Consider the following 17,557-nt stretch of genomic DNA (forward strand, 5'->3'; position numbering starts at 1 on the left):
TGAAATTTAGCTACTGTGGTCAAGGAACTAAAGTTTTCCCTTTAATTAATTGAAATCTGAATAACCACAAACTGGACAGGCAACCTAATTGGACAGGGCAATTTGTCCATAGGTTACACATTAAGCAAAAGGGTGTTTGCAACGAGAACATGATGGAAGCTGTCCAGGTTCTTCCATCTTTTTTCTGGTGGTCTACTACGAAATACTAAGCTCACAGTAGCATAGAATATTAAAAGCTGAATTTGTTTTTCTAGTACTTAAAGTTATCAAATTAGACCAATAATCTAACTGACCCAAGTAACCCTCTTTCTACTTGTTCCATGTCCCCCAACTGACACTTATTCTAAAATTTTTTGTGTATGAAGTTGTCATAGCAGACTCCTAAAAAGCTACTCAAATTAACTCTAATGATTGAATTATCGGTTTTAAGTATTTACTTATATGTAGCACATGGAGACACTAATTTGCAGGGGAATAAAATCTTTTCTAAAGATAGACCAGGTTAAAAAGCTACGTATTACTTAAACAAAAGAGAGCCTGAAAGAATGGGTTCATAAAAACACTAGATGAATGCGGAAACAAAGTAAATTTATATGTTTGAAAGCAAGAAATGTGTTAGCCCCATAAACTCGTTCCCTTTCATCTTCTGAAGGCTGTCTGCAGTTAAGGTTCTACATGATTTTCTTACAAATAAGAAAAACAAAGTGAAAAGCTGCCGTGAAGCTCTTTTATAACCTTAGTTTTGCATCTCAACTTCTTTGCATACATTTAATCACTGTTCCTGAAATTCTAGTTGACTATTGCTTAAATAATGCTTTATAGCGGCATCTAATAAATAGATATGTACTAACTAGTAAATTTGAAGGCATTTATAATTTAATCACTACTATAAGTAACGGTAAAAATTAAGGCTGATGGGTAACAATCACTACAACTCACCAACCATTTCATGAGAAAAACTAAAGCTAAAAAAGCAATGATAATTGATGAATCATACTACAAAATGCTAAAATAGAAATACTTTGACCATGTTATAATTGCATCATAGCAATTCTAGAGTATAAAGAACTTGGATCTAAACAAAAGAAACGGTGTACTGTAAGATTTTTCCATTAGGAAATAAGGTTGTTGTTGTTTTTTTCCTCAATGGTTGATTTCATAGTATTAATTCAATAGTAATGGAAGACATTATAACAATGTGTGGACTTTACTGCAATTTGGGACACACCTCTAACCCAGAAGTCTTCCTCTGGGAATTTAATCAGACATGCAAAAAGGATGTATATAGAAGAACGTTTTAGTACTGGTAAATTGGAAGCAAACTAAACATTCATTAATGAGATACTGGTTAAATAAATTATGGTACAATGGAATGCAACCTTTAAAAAAAAAAATCAATGTGGTAGAATTTTACCTACGAACATGAAAAAGATGTTCCTAACAGATTAAATGAAAAGGCTGGTTATGAAAAAAAAACATGTAGCCTGACTTCAGTTCTTAAGACACAATTAGCACATGAGTATTCACATGCATATGTATGCGTTCATACCACCCGCAACCTACACTCTACTGTAGAAGTAACTGAGAAGAACCAAAATATTAAGAGATTATTGGTAGATAGGTGGGACTATTAGTCTTAATATTATTTTTGCTTCTTGTATTTTGATTTTTCTGTGTTAGGCATAGTTTGCTTTTTCAATGCAAAACAAAAGATGGCTATAAAGAAATACATTTTGGTTTGGGAAAGAACACAGTGTTTGTTCTTTAGTCCAAGACACATTAGTCTTTATGTGCTGTACTGTATGTTCCAATAACTAAGTGAAACAAAAATAGATGCTTAAATGTTAAAAGACATACATACTAGCTAAAATTCTGAATTTCTTTTAAGATTGTGAGAATGTTTAGGCTAACAATGTGTTATATCTAGCAAAGAATAGTATTTAGCCTTCAAATGAAAGCAGTCTCCCTCCCCCAAAGCAAAATGATAACCACACTATAGTTTTTATCTGGCAATTCTTGTTGGAGACCCAAAGACCCAAAGGGAGTGAGGAATAAAGATGCTGATAACTGAACACAATTCACATTGTTGATAAAAAAACAATGAAACTGGTGAGAGGATGTGCTGACCAGCTGCTATGAGGGAAATAGCAGCCAAAGCAGAAAAACCTAGTGAAAATCAACTCATAGAAAGGTAAACTCAGGATAAATTCAAACCTCCTCCGTGTACATAAAACATTAACTTACTGTGTCAATGGAGAAACTGCTTACTATACCAACCAATCACAGCAATCTTTTCAGCAGTAGTTCACCCTTTCAGATGAGAACAAAACCCTTCTATATTTGAATTTAAATTAATACTAACATTTGCATCACAAACTATTTACCAAAAGGCTCCTATAGTCAACATCTGTTGTGATCCTCACAGTGGCCCTGTAAACATCGGTAGTGATAGTATTTCTTATCCACTCTATGAAATACATGTACTCCAAAAGGAAAGTCGGTGCAGTATACTAGGAGGAAGGACAAGTAAATGGTGTTTAGGGGGACGACTCGAGGGAGGGGGGGAGTGCACGACACTGGCTTGTGGAGAGACTCTGGAGCGGGAATGAAAGATGAAGGTGGCCAGTGTAGTAGGTACTTACTTGGTCATGAAATGTCTATGTGTCATGTTAGGGAGTTAACAGCTTAACCTGATGAAAATGGCGAGGAATCAATGGAGAGTTCTAAGACAATGAATGGCATGATCAGATCTGTACATTAAAGATTTTTCTGGTGATACTGAGAAGAATTGGGAGTGTGGGGTAGTGTGATGGTGGGAGTAAGTCTATGAAACTAAAGTGGGTCTTGAGGTAATACTGGTAAGAAGGAATAAGGGCCTGTACAAAGGTGTAACAGTTGGAATGAAAAGCAGGAAACAGACTGTAAAGAATCAATAGGTCTCAGGGCCAGATTGCATGGGGGGCGGGGAGTGGGTGGGAGGAAAGTAGTGAGGGTAACAGATAAGGGCTGCTGTCAGCCCATAGGCCAACTTGCAAAGGCAAATTGGAAAACCATCCCTGCCAGGGCACACAAGTTGAAAAGTAGAGCTTAGGTAAGATTTCAGCCCTACTTCATCCATGCACCTACACAGCTCTACATGGAAAGTCCTAAAGAACCTGGAACCATTCAGTCATTAAGGGCAGTTTTTCAAAGTTTGGTCTTTAGACCATCTACATTGAAAGTCAGCTGGGATTCTTGTTAAAATGCAAATTCCTAGACTCAACTCTAGACCTACAGAATCAAAATCTCTGGGATATGGAGCCTTGAGTTCCACGTGAACCAAATATGAATGAAATATAAAATGCATGGGTATATGGAAGTAAGGACGTAAATTTACTTTGAGAAACTTAACTTCAAGACACCTGTAGATTATCTAAATCAAGAAGTCAAGCAGGCAGTTAGATCTACAGGTCTGGCACGCAGAAGAAATATTGGGCCTGGTGTTATATTTGGGGAGCTTCATTAGCTTACAGACGTATAGCTGAAGCCACTGTGATGAAAGAAATAGATGAGTGCAATGTGAGAAGAAAGACAAGGACAGAATTAAATGAAAACACTGGTATTGTAGGGACTGGTGATCGGCAATGAACCTAGAAAGGAGACAGTAAAATAGGCAAAAATAAGAGGCCAGAGTTATTTTATCACAGTACCTATGGAGTCGAATGTTTTCAGAAAGAGGAAAATGTTATATGTCAGGTACTGAAAGTGTCAAGGACATGAAACTATTTATTGCATCGACTACTAGGATGTCACTAGTGAAAGGAAAGGAAGTTGGCAAGTTATAGGGATGCTGAAGAATAAGTTGGGAGGACAGAGGAGACCTTGAATGAACACTGCTCTTGCAAGAACGATACTAAGTTTTAGGGAAAGAGAGTTAAGTTTTTTCCCCCTTGGTTTTTTGGTTTTCTTTTAAATATGGGAGACAGTAGCATTTCTACCACTCTATCTTTTTGGTCAATCTGCCAGGGGACAGAGAAGAGAACTGTAAGCAGGCAAGATGATGAGTCAGTGTAAGGTCAAACAAAGAAGAGAGGTAAATAAATGAATTAAGAAGATAGGCTCTAAGAAGCATGAAATTGTTCTATTTCCAGTCTCAACTGGATATAGAATCTGAGATTTTAATTTCTTTCCCAAAATACTTTGACTGATATTATCAGACCAATTTCATTAATAAATACACTGGTAACCTAAAACTGAGTTTTCTGGAGAACTTTCTGATACGGTATATAGGAATTATATTTTATCTATATTGTATTTATTCCAGTACTAGCCAAAATGTTGCTTGACATTGAATTGAAAATTGTTGATATACTGAAAATAATCTGGTGAGCCAAAGTAACATGGTCAAGATTATGAAGGATACTTTATAAATAAGTAACAGAAATGTTTTCAGGGCAAATACTATTAATACACAGTGTTAGTGAGGAAGTAGAAAGAACACAAAAACTTTAAAATATGTTACACTGTTACCAATACTTAAAGATAATAAAGGTCCTCTTTAATATTTGAAGATAGAAATATGAAAGTATGAATAAAAGCATAGTTCATGTTGATTTTGAAGGACTCCCCCCAATAACACCAACAAACTTCCTCAACATATAGGCTGTTTTCAAAACTGACTAGCAATTATTGTTCATTAAATTTATTATAGATATTATTCTTCCAGTTATGAGTTTTAGATATTAAAAGTGTCATTTAAGTATATTTGTTTTTTTTTTTTTTTTTTTTTTTTTTTTTTTGTTAATTAATTTATTTATTAGTTTCAGGTGTACAAAACAAGGTAATACTTAGACGTTCATCATTTATATCCCTCATACTGTGAACCCCCCTCCCCCCATCCACTATCCCTCCGACCTCACACTGAACCATCACATTATATATATAAAATTATAGTTGGCATTCATTAATGTTCCAGTAATTCCACTCCTAGGCATCTACCCGGAGAAATCCAAAACTCCAATTCAAAAATCTGTATGCACTCCTATGTTTATTGCAGCACTTTACACAATAGCCAAGATATGGAAACAACCAAAATGCCCATCGGTAGATGACTGGATTAAGAAGCTGTGGTACATTTATACAATGGAGTATTACGCAGCCATAAAGAAGAAAGAAATCTTATCATTTGCAGCAACATGGATGGATCTAGAGAACATTATGTTAAGTGAAATAAGTCAGAAAGAGAAAGACAAGTACCATATGATCTCACTTATATATGGAATCTAAAGAAAAGACTATGTGAATGAACTAATCAGAGTCAGTTTTGGGGACGCAGAGAAAAAACCGAGAGTGGTTAGATGGGTGTGTGGGAGGGGGTTGGGGATAAGGGGAAAGGTGAAGGGATTTGGAAGCAGCTGGTAACCACAAGATGGCCTCAGGGTTTTTCTTTTGAAAATTAATTTGGGGAAGGTATTCTATAATGTTGTAAAGATTTTGTTGGGTATCCGATGGACATGCGTCCTATTTGGGAGACCACCTCAGGGATACTGTGGATACCTGATCATGGCATTGTACATCAGAAGCATTTAAGTATATTTGTATAACACCTTAGAAGTTAGAAGGTACTTTTACTGTCTATTAAATTTAATCTCCATGTTGTTATATAGGAAATGAACATTAAGTGTGAATTTTAAATAAGGTAATATATGGAAAAATATATTTGTGATTGAATGAATGTGTCTAAAAGTTGCTATGGACTCAACCACATAACTAATTCTGAGATTTAGATTTTGGTGGGTATACACAAATCATTTTGCCTTATTGTTTTACAGTTTAGACAGCAATGGCAAAAAGCTACCAGAAATACATACTCTAGTTTAAAATTATTTGTAAATAAACAGACATGGTTCCCTTGTTACAAACCATAAATTCAAGGCTTAGTGTTTAATGAGTTTATTCGCCTTATCAAAATCCTAACAGATGGTGTGCCAAATTGGATTAGAATAATTTAAGTCCACTCTAACTAGAACTATAGTTGGTAACAGTTTTATAATTCTGCAATGTTACTTAGCCACTTTGATTTTAATCAGTTACACATTTTTCATGTATTACCTTATTTGAAATTCACACTTAATGTTAATTCCCTATATAATGTGGAGATTAAATTTAAGGCACTTTAAGAGTATGTTCCAACCTCTAAGGTCCTATACAAATATAAAGTTATGTTGTCTTCATATTACATTCAGTAATAAACAGTGGAAAATTTTCTTAAATTTTATCAGGATGTTAATAGAGGGACAATATTTATACTATGTTCTAAATATTTCTAAAATGTTCTATTGATGTTAGCAAAGTTTAACGTTCATTATCTTCTAGACTCAGAAACTAGAAACCTCACTTCATAAATTGCCTGTTTCTCTTTCTAGAAAGTGCCCCAGGCTCAGCTATTGGGCTGTTGATCAAAAGTGAGATGGTGTGCAATTCCAGGAGTGGAGCTGACATTCTGACTTGTTTGCAGACTGTCTCCACTGACTTAGAACCCTATTCTCTCCTGAGAAGACGGCTAATCGGGGTAGTATGTCAGCCTCCAGTACATGGATGGTTGGAAGGACAGCAGCAGTGCTAGAACCACTAACTCGTGACCAGGTGACACCTGCCTGATTCTGTAGCAAATGTCAGTTTAAGGCTCAACTAGATTGTCCCTGTCATGTGTGTGCCCTTTTTCTTCCTAGTTCTTCCCTCTTCTCTGATAATGAATCCAATCCAGGAGTTCTAAAAAACTATGTATTTTTTTATTACAATCTGTTTGGACATTGCATCATCCTACTCGTTTGGTCATCGAAACTGTGTATTTTTGGATATTTCACCAAATGTGTGTATTAATCAAATAATAGAAATTATTTTTTACAATTAAGCATCTCTTGGGACCTAAATTTTGTTCATTGATTGAATATTCACATTTGTGTATTTCATCTCTAATTTTGAGTTACTTAACATCTCCTAAATTCTTAACAGTCCACGTAATTACGTTTGGAAGCAGAAATGACTGAGGCACCTGGGCTTTTTGGAACCAGAGACCTTGGGTTTCAAGTCTAAGCTGTGGGATTTAGGACTCTACTCACTTTCCTCATTCATCAGATTGGGATAACAGCTAACATAGCATCTAACTTGTATAGTTGCATTTTATTTCATCATTATTTGGATTTCCTGTTATATACAGCCAGACTTAATTCCTAATGGATATATCTTTCCAACCCAAATTTGTGTACAATGTACATTTTAGTATGTACACCCTAATGTACACCCTAGACTTTATAATTAGAAATCTTAACAAAGTTAAAAGGGGGTAAAAGTTGGGAGGAACTAAAAAGAGGCCACTGTAATTAGGACAGGATTGGAATCTGGAACCTGTCTCCTCATATATGGGGTTGTTACTTAAATTACAAGTCTTCACTAGATGTTGTTAGCCTAGTTTCAATTATTTTTATTTTAAAAATATTCTATAGTTTTATCACCAATTAAATCCACTTTCTACTTCCATTTCTGCTTACTCTGGTCTAAATAATGAGGTTTTGCTATTGGAGCCATTTTAAAAGTGCTCAACATTTATTTAAAGTAGCATTAAAAGGAAGTTAAGGAAAAAAAAAACTAACCTGTGACTGTATTTCCAAGTATATCAAAGATAGCTGAGCTAAAGTTCAAAAGTCACATTAAGTTTCATATTTAAAAATGCTCTTTTAGTTAATACCAAAGCATGACGTCTGCCTTTATGGGAAATGAGAAAGAGGCTAATATCAGGTTGAGTTACCTGTATACATCTTCCCTATCACACGTGGTGGCCCCCTTTACCCAAGCGGAAAGATGCTAGTGCGTCAGAAGCAGCACAGAGGAAGAACTGTTGGTAGACTGAGGAGTCTTGCCTTCCAAATTAAATCGAGGATTTAATATTGAGATTCAAATTGCTCCCTGACTATTGACCATTGAACAGCGTATATAGTCAAAGACGCAGAGAACAAGGAAGAGCCAGATTAAAAGTAAGACTAGGATCACCAGTGCGTTAACCAAGAGAAAATACCTTTAGATTTTTCTTGCTGGAAAGATTACTAATGATCTGAATTTTGATCGGCTTCTAGAAACTTCAACAAATTAGGGGAAAATGAAGACTGAGATGGACTACACAGTCCAAAGTGGACCGATATGCTTACTAATCAACTAGCAAGATAAACTTACACTGGATATTTTGCTTGGCATAAGGGAAATTGATCCAATCTTATGAAAAAGTTTACAGAAAAGAAAGCAAATCATTAGAGGAAGGTAGAAATATGAATTATTTGCATAGCATTTGGCACAAAATGAAAACAGATAGTATGAAGTAACAGACTGGAGTCCTGCATCTTTTTTCCCCTTTAATCTCATTTCTGACTTTGTTACATTACAGTTGAGTTTCATTACTGGCTCCTGACCACCGCGGGATAATTTCCTCCTGGTCTCAACAGCTTAGGATATGGTAGCAATTTGGTCACTAAATTACTTTAGAGATTTCAGCACAATGAACTATGATGCACATTAGGGTATTTGATCACAGACCCATAAAAAAGTTGATAGTGTCTTAAGGCCATAGGTATTAGGAAGTTTATGTGTCTGTCTCCTAGTACCAGAAGTAAACAAGTTATTTTAATGGTGAATTATAAGTACAAAAAAATGAACTTTCCGAACATCTGAAAAAATTTGAGTCTTTAAAGTACATTTCTTGGGTCCTTACATTTTATCACCTATGTCTCATAAATATGTAACATGTAGGTACCCATTTCTTTATAACTACTGTAAAGTCACAGAAAAAAGGCAACTTAAGAGTCATCTCAGAATATGAAATCTCTCCTACGAGATTACAGTATCTTTTATTATTTCTCTTTGCTCTTGTCTTCATTTTACCAATATATGCCTACACAGAACTTTTAAACAGGAGGCCATTTGATTAGACCAGTTTTGATCTGACATAAGCAACAATCCAAAAGGTATAAAACATTTTTGTTTAGTACAAACTTGTGGACTCTTGAAACTTCTAATTATGCACTGAAAACTAGCTTAAAAATTCCTTAAGAGAATTTTTAACTAGCCTTTTAGCTGGAAAAAAGTGAATAAAATGCTTTAGAGTAAATTTAGCCATTAGTTAGCTAAGAAACCAGGCAGCAGCAGCATTACCATACACAAGGAAGTTATACCAAACTAGTTAAAGCTAAGTTTTTTTTTAAAGTCGTTATTTTTTAAAGGCATTATTTTTTAAAGTTTCTCTCACATTCTAACATTTATTGACTGGCATTGTGTGGAGAACTTGGTAGAAGAAAGAAAACTGCAAAAACATTTAAAGATGTTTACTTATGTAATGAAATAAAAATATACCTTGTTATTTTTAGGATGTGATTACTTTATTACTACTTTTTAAAATTGGTTTCCAAAAACCTGTATACTGATACAAAAACTAATATTTTACGAAATTCAGGGTCCTCTCATTTCCCTCTTTTGTCCCCCGTAAAATGTCTAAGATTTAAGAATAATCTGATACTAAAATGGTTACAATGCACTAGCTTATCAGTGTAGTAAATATAAAAATGTATTATATTTGTGAGAACTGATTTCAGAAAAATCAAGGAAATCTAATTCTAAAATAATTTTTCTCACAAAGGTTTAATTGGCATTAAAAATGTAAAACCATGAGTGTACACAGAATATAAAATAGTTCTAATTCAAATTGAGAATTGTTTTGTCTATTAAAAACATTATTTCAACAATGCAGGACTTATGTCATGCTTATACAGAGATAGATGTTATCAGAGATGAAATATTTATTAAGATGTTACCTGAGGAATATTTGTATATTCTCTATATAGTGACTGAGAACTAGTTAAAAGACATACCAAAAAAAGCGCAGAAATGCAATTGTGAAAGTCTGGGTTTCTGTAGAAAAATTCTATCACAGCATGAATACCATTAATTTAGCAGGAAACCCTGGTTAGGAGAAAATGGCTGACCAAATAGCAAGGGCAGTCAATTAGGATTCAGGAAAACAGGTTCCTAATATTAGCCCTATCAATTGAAATAACTATCGACAGTAGATCAATGGAATTAAGATCACATACTAGAACCAGACTGCCAGGCTTCAAAGCCCAGGACTGCCAATTATTGCTGTGCAACTTCAAAATGCATTTCTTAGGTCTCAGAGCTTAGTCCATCACCTTTAAGATGGATAAAAGTAGCTATCCCAGAGCTATTTTGAGCTGACCAAGATAATCCGGGTAAGGTGCTTCCTTAGTACAAAAGTGCTCATAGTGAACACCTAGCATTTAGCAACAGCTTGCCATCACTAGAGCAACCTCCGACAGCCCAACTACCTGGCTCTCAGTTGCCTTTAAAGTAAAATACAGGTTTGAGCTGGAACATTTCTAATGCTTTTGCCCATCTAAAATTAAAACCTACAATGTAACAGTACAGGGCCAACTCTAATTCCAAAGAACGTAAATTTATAATCTTTCACTCTAGCACAATTAAGGATATAGTAATTTAAATGCTACAGAAGAATCGTATTTCTAAGTCATGCCCTTGAAAGGAGTTTTAATTACTACACTTACTAAAGTCAAAGTTATACATGTTCTATGAAACCCACAGGAAATCCACGATTTTCCATCAATTATCATGGTCAGCAACTACAATTCTTCCAAGAGTATACTGGCAAAACTGTCATAACCAATACAATCTTAAACAAAAGATGAATGTCATATAATTAACTCTAGGTGCTTTTAGTAGTCTAGTTATGGTTATAATTTTGACTTTTACTATAGAATATCTAGAACAATTTCGGAAAAACAAGTCCTAATGGGCATCTCAAGGTACATAATCCTAATTTTCTCTCTCTCTCTCTCTCTCTCTCTCTCTCTCTCTTCTGTCTCTCTCTCTCTCCCTCTCTCTCTTTTCACTATAGGAACATATCATATCTCCTAATAGAAAAAGGAAAGGAATGAATTTTTCCAAACGTACAAACTAGCAAAAAGAATGAAATACTGCTTTAAACTACCCAGAATTTAAGGTTCTAACAAAATCTCTACTGATATTACAATTCAAAATTCAAATAACACGCAAACTTTTTTATTGCTAGAATATTAAGATTCTTTTTTTTGTGACTCAAATATTTTTAAAAATCAGTTTTATCATGATAATGTCAAGATTAAAGAAACATATCCCACATGTTTCTTGGGGGCAAACTATTGATATCCACAGACACATTAACTGTGCACTAATCCAAACACTGTGAGTAACAAATTTTTTTTTTTTTTAGTATTTGGAGAACTCTTATAAGCTCTCAGAGATACTATTAAGAAATTTTAAAAGCCTTTTTAGTTTTAAAAATTAGTGTGTGTGACCATTGAAAAGAGGTTATATAAAAATTTAAACATGATTTTTTAGGTAAGATAGCACTAGGGAAGAGTTCTAGCTCACCTCTGTCAAGGATTAGCTTGGTAGGCCAAAGGATTAAAATTATGTTTGCCCATCAATGTAAAGGTTGGTTATGTTAATTCTTAATATTAAAACAAAACAAAACACACCAAGCCCACCCCACAACACACACACACACACACACACACACACAAACATGTATATTAAAAACTGACAATAAACTCAAACCAGAAAACACGTTTACCCGTCAATATTCATACCTCATTTTAACATTAGCAAAAATGGGGTTAGTACTAGGGGAGTTAAAAACAAACAGATTTCTCTTAAATTCATGGCTGCGCTAACTTCAGCTTCGTTTCCATAAATTTATCTTTAACAGATTTCCGTAATTCACACCCGGCACCATCTCCAATCATTCAAGAAATTTTAGTTTTACCCTATAACTAGTTCACATAAAGCAGCTGTGTAAAGTGCATGCCATAAAATGAGTGTATCGTCTGTCCTTACCTTCAATATTGAGTTCAAAACAAACGTGGCAGAATTGGAGTGTTTCTTTGTCTGTTCCCAGTTTACAAACACTGCAAATGTTGTCGTCATTCAAATCAATGTTGACAAACTGCTCCTCTTCATTCATAGTGTCCCTATTAAGAAACAGAAAAGGAAAGTTACGCAATTCCAAGAACTTGTCGTTACAGCGATCGTAGGAACTTCTAGGAAGAGAGAAGACTGCTGTTCAGTTTATCTAATTCAACAGCCCCATCAAACATGCATCGCCGTACTTGTACCTCGATATCATACTTTTATTGTGCAAAGACACAAACCTAGTATAAAACTTTGCTCCAGGTGACACTATGTCTGAGTGTCTTTTCTGGTCCCGTGCCTCATTTGGTTGAGGAGGAGACCTGAAGGAAAGCACGTTGCGGGCATTCTGGTCCACGCTCCTCCCCGACCCTCGACCACGCACCGAAAGCGCTCAGCAGCGAGCTCTTTTCAGCTGCCAGGGTCTGTCCAACTCCTTAACGCTGTTAAATGCAGGAAAAACGACCTGTGAGGGACCCTGCTTTGCTAACTTCATTGTGGGAACCTCAGACGCATTTCGCTAACTCGGCGTAGCGAGGCTTCCTATCGGCGATCGGGGCAGGAAAATGCACGTGGAAACGCGAACACCCGGGGAGGGCGTCCCTCCCGCGTCCAAAGCACCCGCAGCGTCCGAAGCCGTGTAGCGGCTCCACCGTGCGGGTCGGGCTCCGCCGGAGGCGAGGTGGCCAAGCCGGGCAGGGAGGAGCCATGGGTTCCACTCGCCCGGGGTTTTCTCCCACCCAAAGAAGAAGCGTCCGAGGGCCACGGCAGCCGGTCCGCCGGACTCAGCGCTTCGGGAAGCCAAGCCCCCCGTCCCGTCTGCGGCGACGGGGGCGCCCGCCTGCCCCTCAGGGTGCCGAGTCCGTCTCTCCGTCGGTCCGTCCGGGGCGCCTCAAGCAGAGCAGCACGAGGGGCCGCGGGACACGGAGCGCGAAGGCGGTGGCACCGCGGGGCCGGGACGCAGTGGGGTCGGGGGTAAGGGCGCAGGGTCTTTACCGTCCAGCTCCGCGCGCCGCCGCAGCAGTTCCGCGCGGCTCGGGCTCCTGCACTATTGTTTCCGGCCGCAGCAAAGGCGGCCGCCTTCGCGGCGGCAGCCGCGCGCTGGGCCCCGCCTCCTCCCGCCCGTACCATCCCTGGAAGACGCCGGGGGTGGTGGCGCGGCTCAGGGCAAGGCTGCGCGGTCGCTCGGCGGCTGTGAGCCCCCGCGTCTCCCCTTCTGCCCCGCCGCTGCGTCCTTAACTCGGATTTTCTCGTGCCTCTGCGTCTCCTAGCGCGGGTCTCACGGTTCTCTGGTACGTGGCTCCTCATACGCCCCCTCCTGAGACAAGTAGGTGGAGGAGTCCGTTACCACCTCTCCCGTCAGCGTAGTGGAAACTACAGCCCTGGGGCGGGGGCTGCAGGACGCGGGGGCGGAAAGTGACGAGTGGACGGGAGAAAGGGACAGAGATGCGTGGGTAGGACTTTGTTTCAAATCTGCAGACTGAAGCAAAAATAGTATCGCTGGACTTGGAGTTAGGGGTCAGTTCAAGTATGTAATGAGGGGAAAGTTCGTATTTCAAGTTTGGTATTTAGGGGTAATATTAAATACAGAAGCTTCTATTCTCCAGATTATTTTTAAAATGGGGCGTCCCTCTATTACAATATGGCACATTCCTTGACGCCCACGGGGATAATCCCGGAGCCCCACCTCTTATTTTAGGTCCCGCTCCTTTTAAAAACTGTGGTACATAAAATCTCGTTTTGCTCACTTTGTTTGACGTTTTAAGTCTTTTTTTTTTTTCTTCAGGTTACAGTTCCTGCAATTACTTTCACTTCCATTTTCTATTGTAATCCTCACAGGAGCCTAGAGAGGAGAAACCGAAACCGTTCTCTCGTTTTGCAGCCCAGCGGTGATAACCCAGATTATGAGTCAGAAACAGCTGGCACTTGAGCCCAAGGCTGCTGATGCAAATGAAAATCCCTTTTATTTTCCAGAGCATCATAAGCACCTGTGTTGGTTAGAGTCACAAATAGGGCGTTTGAGTTGTCAATCTACATGTAACTAATGGTAGGAATGGATTCCATAGGTTTTGAGAACTTCTAGACCAAAGTGGTACTAGATATAAACCATCAATGTCTCAATGTGTTCTTGCTGCTTAAAGTGTAGTGGATGAACCAGCAACATCCACATCTCCTGGTATTTCGTTAGAAATGTAGAATATCAAGTCTCATCCAAGATTTCATGAATCAGAACCTGCATTTTAAGATCTCGGGTGATTACTCTGCACATGAGAAGCACTAACTGAAACCGGAAAGCTTATGCGTTTTCTAGTTTAATTTCTCGGACCAGGTAAACATGACTAAAATGCCTTGCATCCATATTTCACTCCTCTTTTCAATATAAGTACTTCCTAGAATCTCTAACAATATCCTTGTAGCAAAAGAAGTTTTTTTCAGTTCTCAGAGTTCTCTCTCTTTCTGTGTCATTTAACCCTGTTAACTCTTCTTAAACTCTCCTCTCTTGTTTTATTTTTTTTTTAAGTCAACATATTCAGATACGTTATTTTCATAATTCACAAATATAATTTACAGAATTATAATTTACCTAATTTATATAATTTATAAATTTGTAAATTTATATAATTTACATAATTCAAACATAATTTACAGAAATAAAATTTTCCCATTTTTAAAGTACAGTCGATTAATTTTGAGAAATATATATACTTGTGTAACCACAGCCTCAAAATGATATAGAACATTTCCACAACCTTGAAATTCCCTTATGCCTCTTCCTAGTCAAGCCCCCCTCCCAACCTTTGATTTAATTTATATCACTAAAGCGAATTTTACCCGTTCTAGAACTTCATGGTATGTATTTTTTTGTGATTGACTACTCTCATTCAGCATGGTTTTGAGATTCACATTGATGTTTTGTGATGGTCATTCCTTTTTATTGCTGAATAATATTCCTAATTTGAGTTGTTTCTAGTTTGCGGACTGTTATCCTCAAGCTGCTATGAATATTTATCAAAAGTCTTTTTGTGTACTTATGTTTTCTTTCTTGTAAGTGAATACCTAGCAGTGGAATTGCTCAGTCATATGGTAAGTGCATATTTACTTTTAAAAGAAATTGCCAAACTGCTTTCCCAAGTACTTAGGACTCTTATGTCTTCTTGATGAATTGACCCTTTTATCACTACATGTTTTCTGTTTAGCTCTGGTACTATGTTTTCTCCTAAAATCTAGTTTAGTTTGTTCGATGTTAATGTAGCTACTCCTGCTTTCTTTTGATGTTTCCATCTGTGTCTTTTACCCTTTTTTTATTTTTACCTGCTCTGTCTTTTTATTAATGTGTTTTTTGTAGATAACATAGTTATGTCTTGCTTTTAAAATCCAATCTGACAATTTGTCTTTTAAATAGTATGTTTAATCCATTTACAGTTAATGTAATTATTGATATAGTTGGGTTTAAATCTACCAGCGTGCAATTTATTTTCTATTTGTCCTATATATTCTTTGTTCCTTTTTCCTCTTTTCATGCCTTCTTTAGACTAGCGGGGTTTTTTTTTGTTTCCTGTTTAATATTTTGTCTCCTCATTTTATCTCCTCTATTAGCTACATTTTATATATGTATGTACACTTGCATGGATATATTTATGTATTTTGGGGCTGCAAAATATCTAGGGTTTTTGAAATAATATATCATTCTGAAATAATATACATAATACCATGTCATATAAAATATAAGTAGGTTACAATAGTGTAGTTCTCTGATTATTTATTATAATCATACATTTTACTTCACATGTGTCATAGATTCCAAATGCATAGTTATTTTTCTTTAATGTTAAATAAATTTAAAAAGAATAAAATGTCTTTTATATTTATCCTCACATTTACCAATTCCAGTATTCTTCATTCGTGTATACTGAGATTTCATCTGATATCTTTTTCCTTCACCTAAAGAACTTCCTGTATTATTTTTTCTAGTGTTGCCCTGTTGGTAACAATTTCTTTCTACAGTTTGTCCTAAAATGTCTTTATTTTCAGTTTTGAAGGAATCATTCTGTAGATACAGGATTCTAGGATGATAGTTTTTTTTTTTTTCTTTCAGTCTTATAAAGATGTTGTTCTGTGTTCTTTGGGATTGCATTGTTTCTGACAAGAAGTCAGCAATACACTTCACCCTTGAACAATGTGGGTGTTAGGAGAACTGACCGCCTGCAGGGTTAAAAATCCACATATAACTTTTGACCCCCTAAAAACTTAGTTGTCTCTTGGTATCTGGGGGTGTATTTGTTCCAAGACTACTTGTATCTAGTGCCGTGACCCTAAAGGTATCCACCACACATACAGTCAGCCCTCCATATGGGCAGATTCCCAACTGAGGATTGAAAATACTGTTTTCCATGCATGGTTTGTTGAGTCCACTGATTCACAACCTGTAAATACAGAGGGCTGACTGTGTATTTATTGAAAAAAAAATCCGTTATAAGTGGACCCACACAGGTCAGACCTGTGTTGTTCAAGGGTCAACTGTATTTCTTAACCTTTCCCCTTGTGTATAATGTGTCTTTTTCCCCCTATGTGTACTTTAAGATTTTCTTTTAATTGTTGTCTTAACAAATTTGATTATGATGTGTCTTGGTTGGTTTGGTTTTCTTGTGTTTATCCTGCGTGGGGCTTGTTGAGCTTCTTGAATATGGGGTTGATATTTTTCATTAAATACAGAAAAAAAAATTGTTTAATTTTTCCTCATATTCTGGGATTGCAATTACACATATGTTAGATTGATTGATATTATCTCAGAGATCACTAAGGCTCTGTTCATTTTATTTTTCTTTCTGTCTTTCAGTTTTTACAGTTTCTACTGATAAATCTTTAAATTTACTGATCTTTACTTCTTCAGTGTTTAACCTGTTCTTATGCTTGTTCACTGAGAATTTTATTTTAGATAATGCTTTGTCAACAAAAGAAATTCCATTTAGTTCTCTTTGATATAGTTTCCATTTATTTCCGTAGTGTCTTCATGTTTTTCTTGAACACATTTGATATATTTATAATGGCTATTTTAAAAATCCTTATCTGGTAATTCATCTCTTTCACTTCTGCCTGTTTCTATTAACAGATTCTTTCCCCTCCTCAATATGAGTCGTACTTTCCTGCTCCTTATCTCATAAACTTTGATTGGGTGCTGGTTATTGTAAATGTGACATTCTTGACTGTGGTAGGCAGAATAGCCCTCCAAAGATGTTCACGCCCTTATCCCTGCATCCCTTGAATATGTATGTAACCTGACGAAAGAGACTTTACAGATATAATTAAAATTATGGATTTTGAGATAGGAAGATTATACTGGATTATTGGGGTGAGCCCAGTCTAATTAAATGCAATGAAATTTCTCCAACTAAAGTCAGAGAATTGCAGCAGGAGGGGAAGTCAAGGTGATTGGAAGCATGTATGGGACTTGAGCCACTTACTCTAGGAGCAAAGATAGACCCCACCTGACAGCCAGCAAGGAAATGGGGACTTTAGTCCTTAAACCAAGAGGAACTGAATTCATCCAACA

At 36.7% G+C, this 17,557-nt stretch overlaps 1 protein-coding gene across 1 annotated transcript in view; it reads right to left on the reverse strand.

Annotated features, from left to right (window-relative positions):
* Positions 1 to 13,124, reverse strand: part of LOC308487199 (protein EURL homolog) — a 28,779-nt gene extending 15,655 nt beyond the window's left edge. The window contains exons 1-2 of the mRNA XM_081025218.1: positions 13,003 to 13,124; positions 11,935 to 12,068 (exon numbers count right to left, since the gene is read on the reverse strand). Coding sequence (XP_080881344.1) covers positions 11,935 to 12,061 — 127 coding nt within the window. The 5' untranslated portion in view covers positions 12,062 to 12,068; positions 13,003 to 13,124. The remainder of the gene's footprint in view (positions 1 to 11,934; positions 12,069 to 13,002) is intronic.
* Between the last annotated feature and the right edge of the window lie 4,433 nt (positions 13,125 to 17,557).

This window comes from Rhinolophus hipposideros (assembly GCF_964194185.1).
Source record: "Rhinolophus hipposideros genome assembly, chromosome: 2".
Classification (NCBI taxonomy): domain Eukaryota; kingdom Metazoa; phylum Chordata; class Mammalia; order Chiroptera; family Rhinolophidae; genus Rhinolophus; species Rhinolophus hipposideros.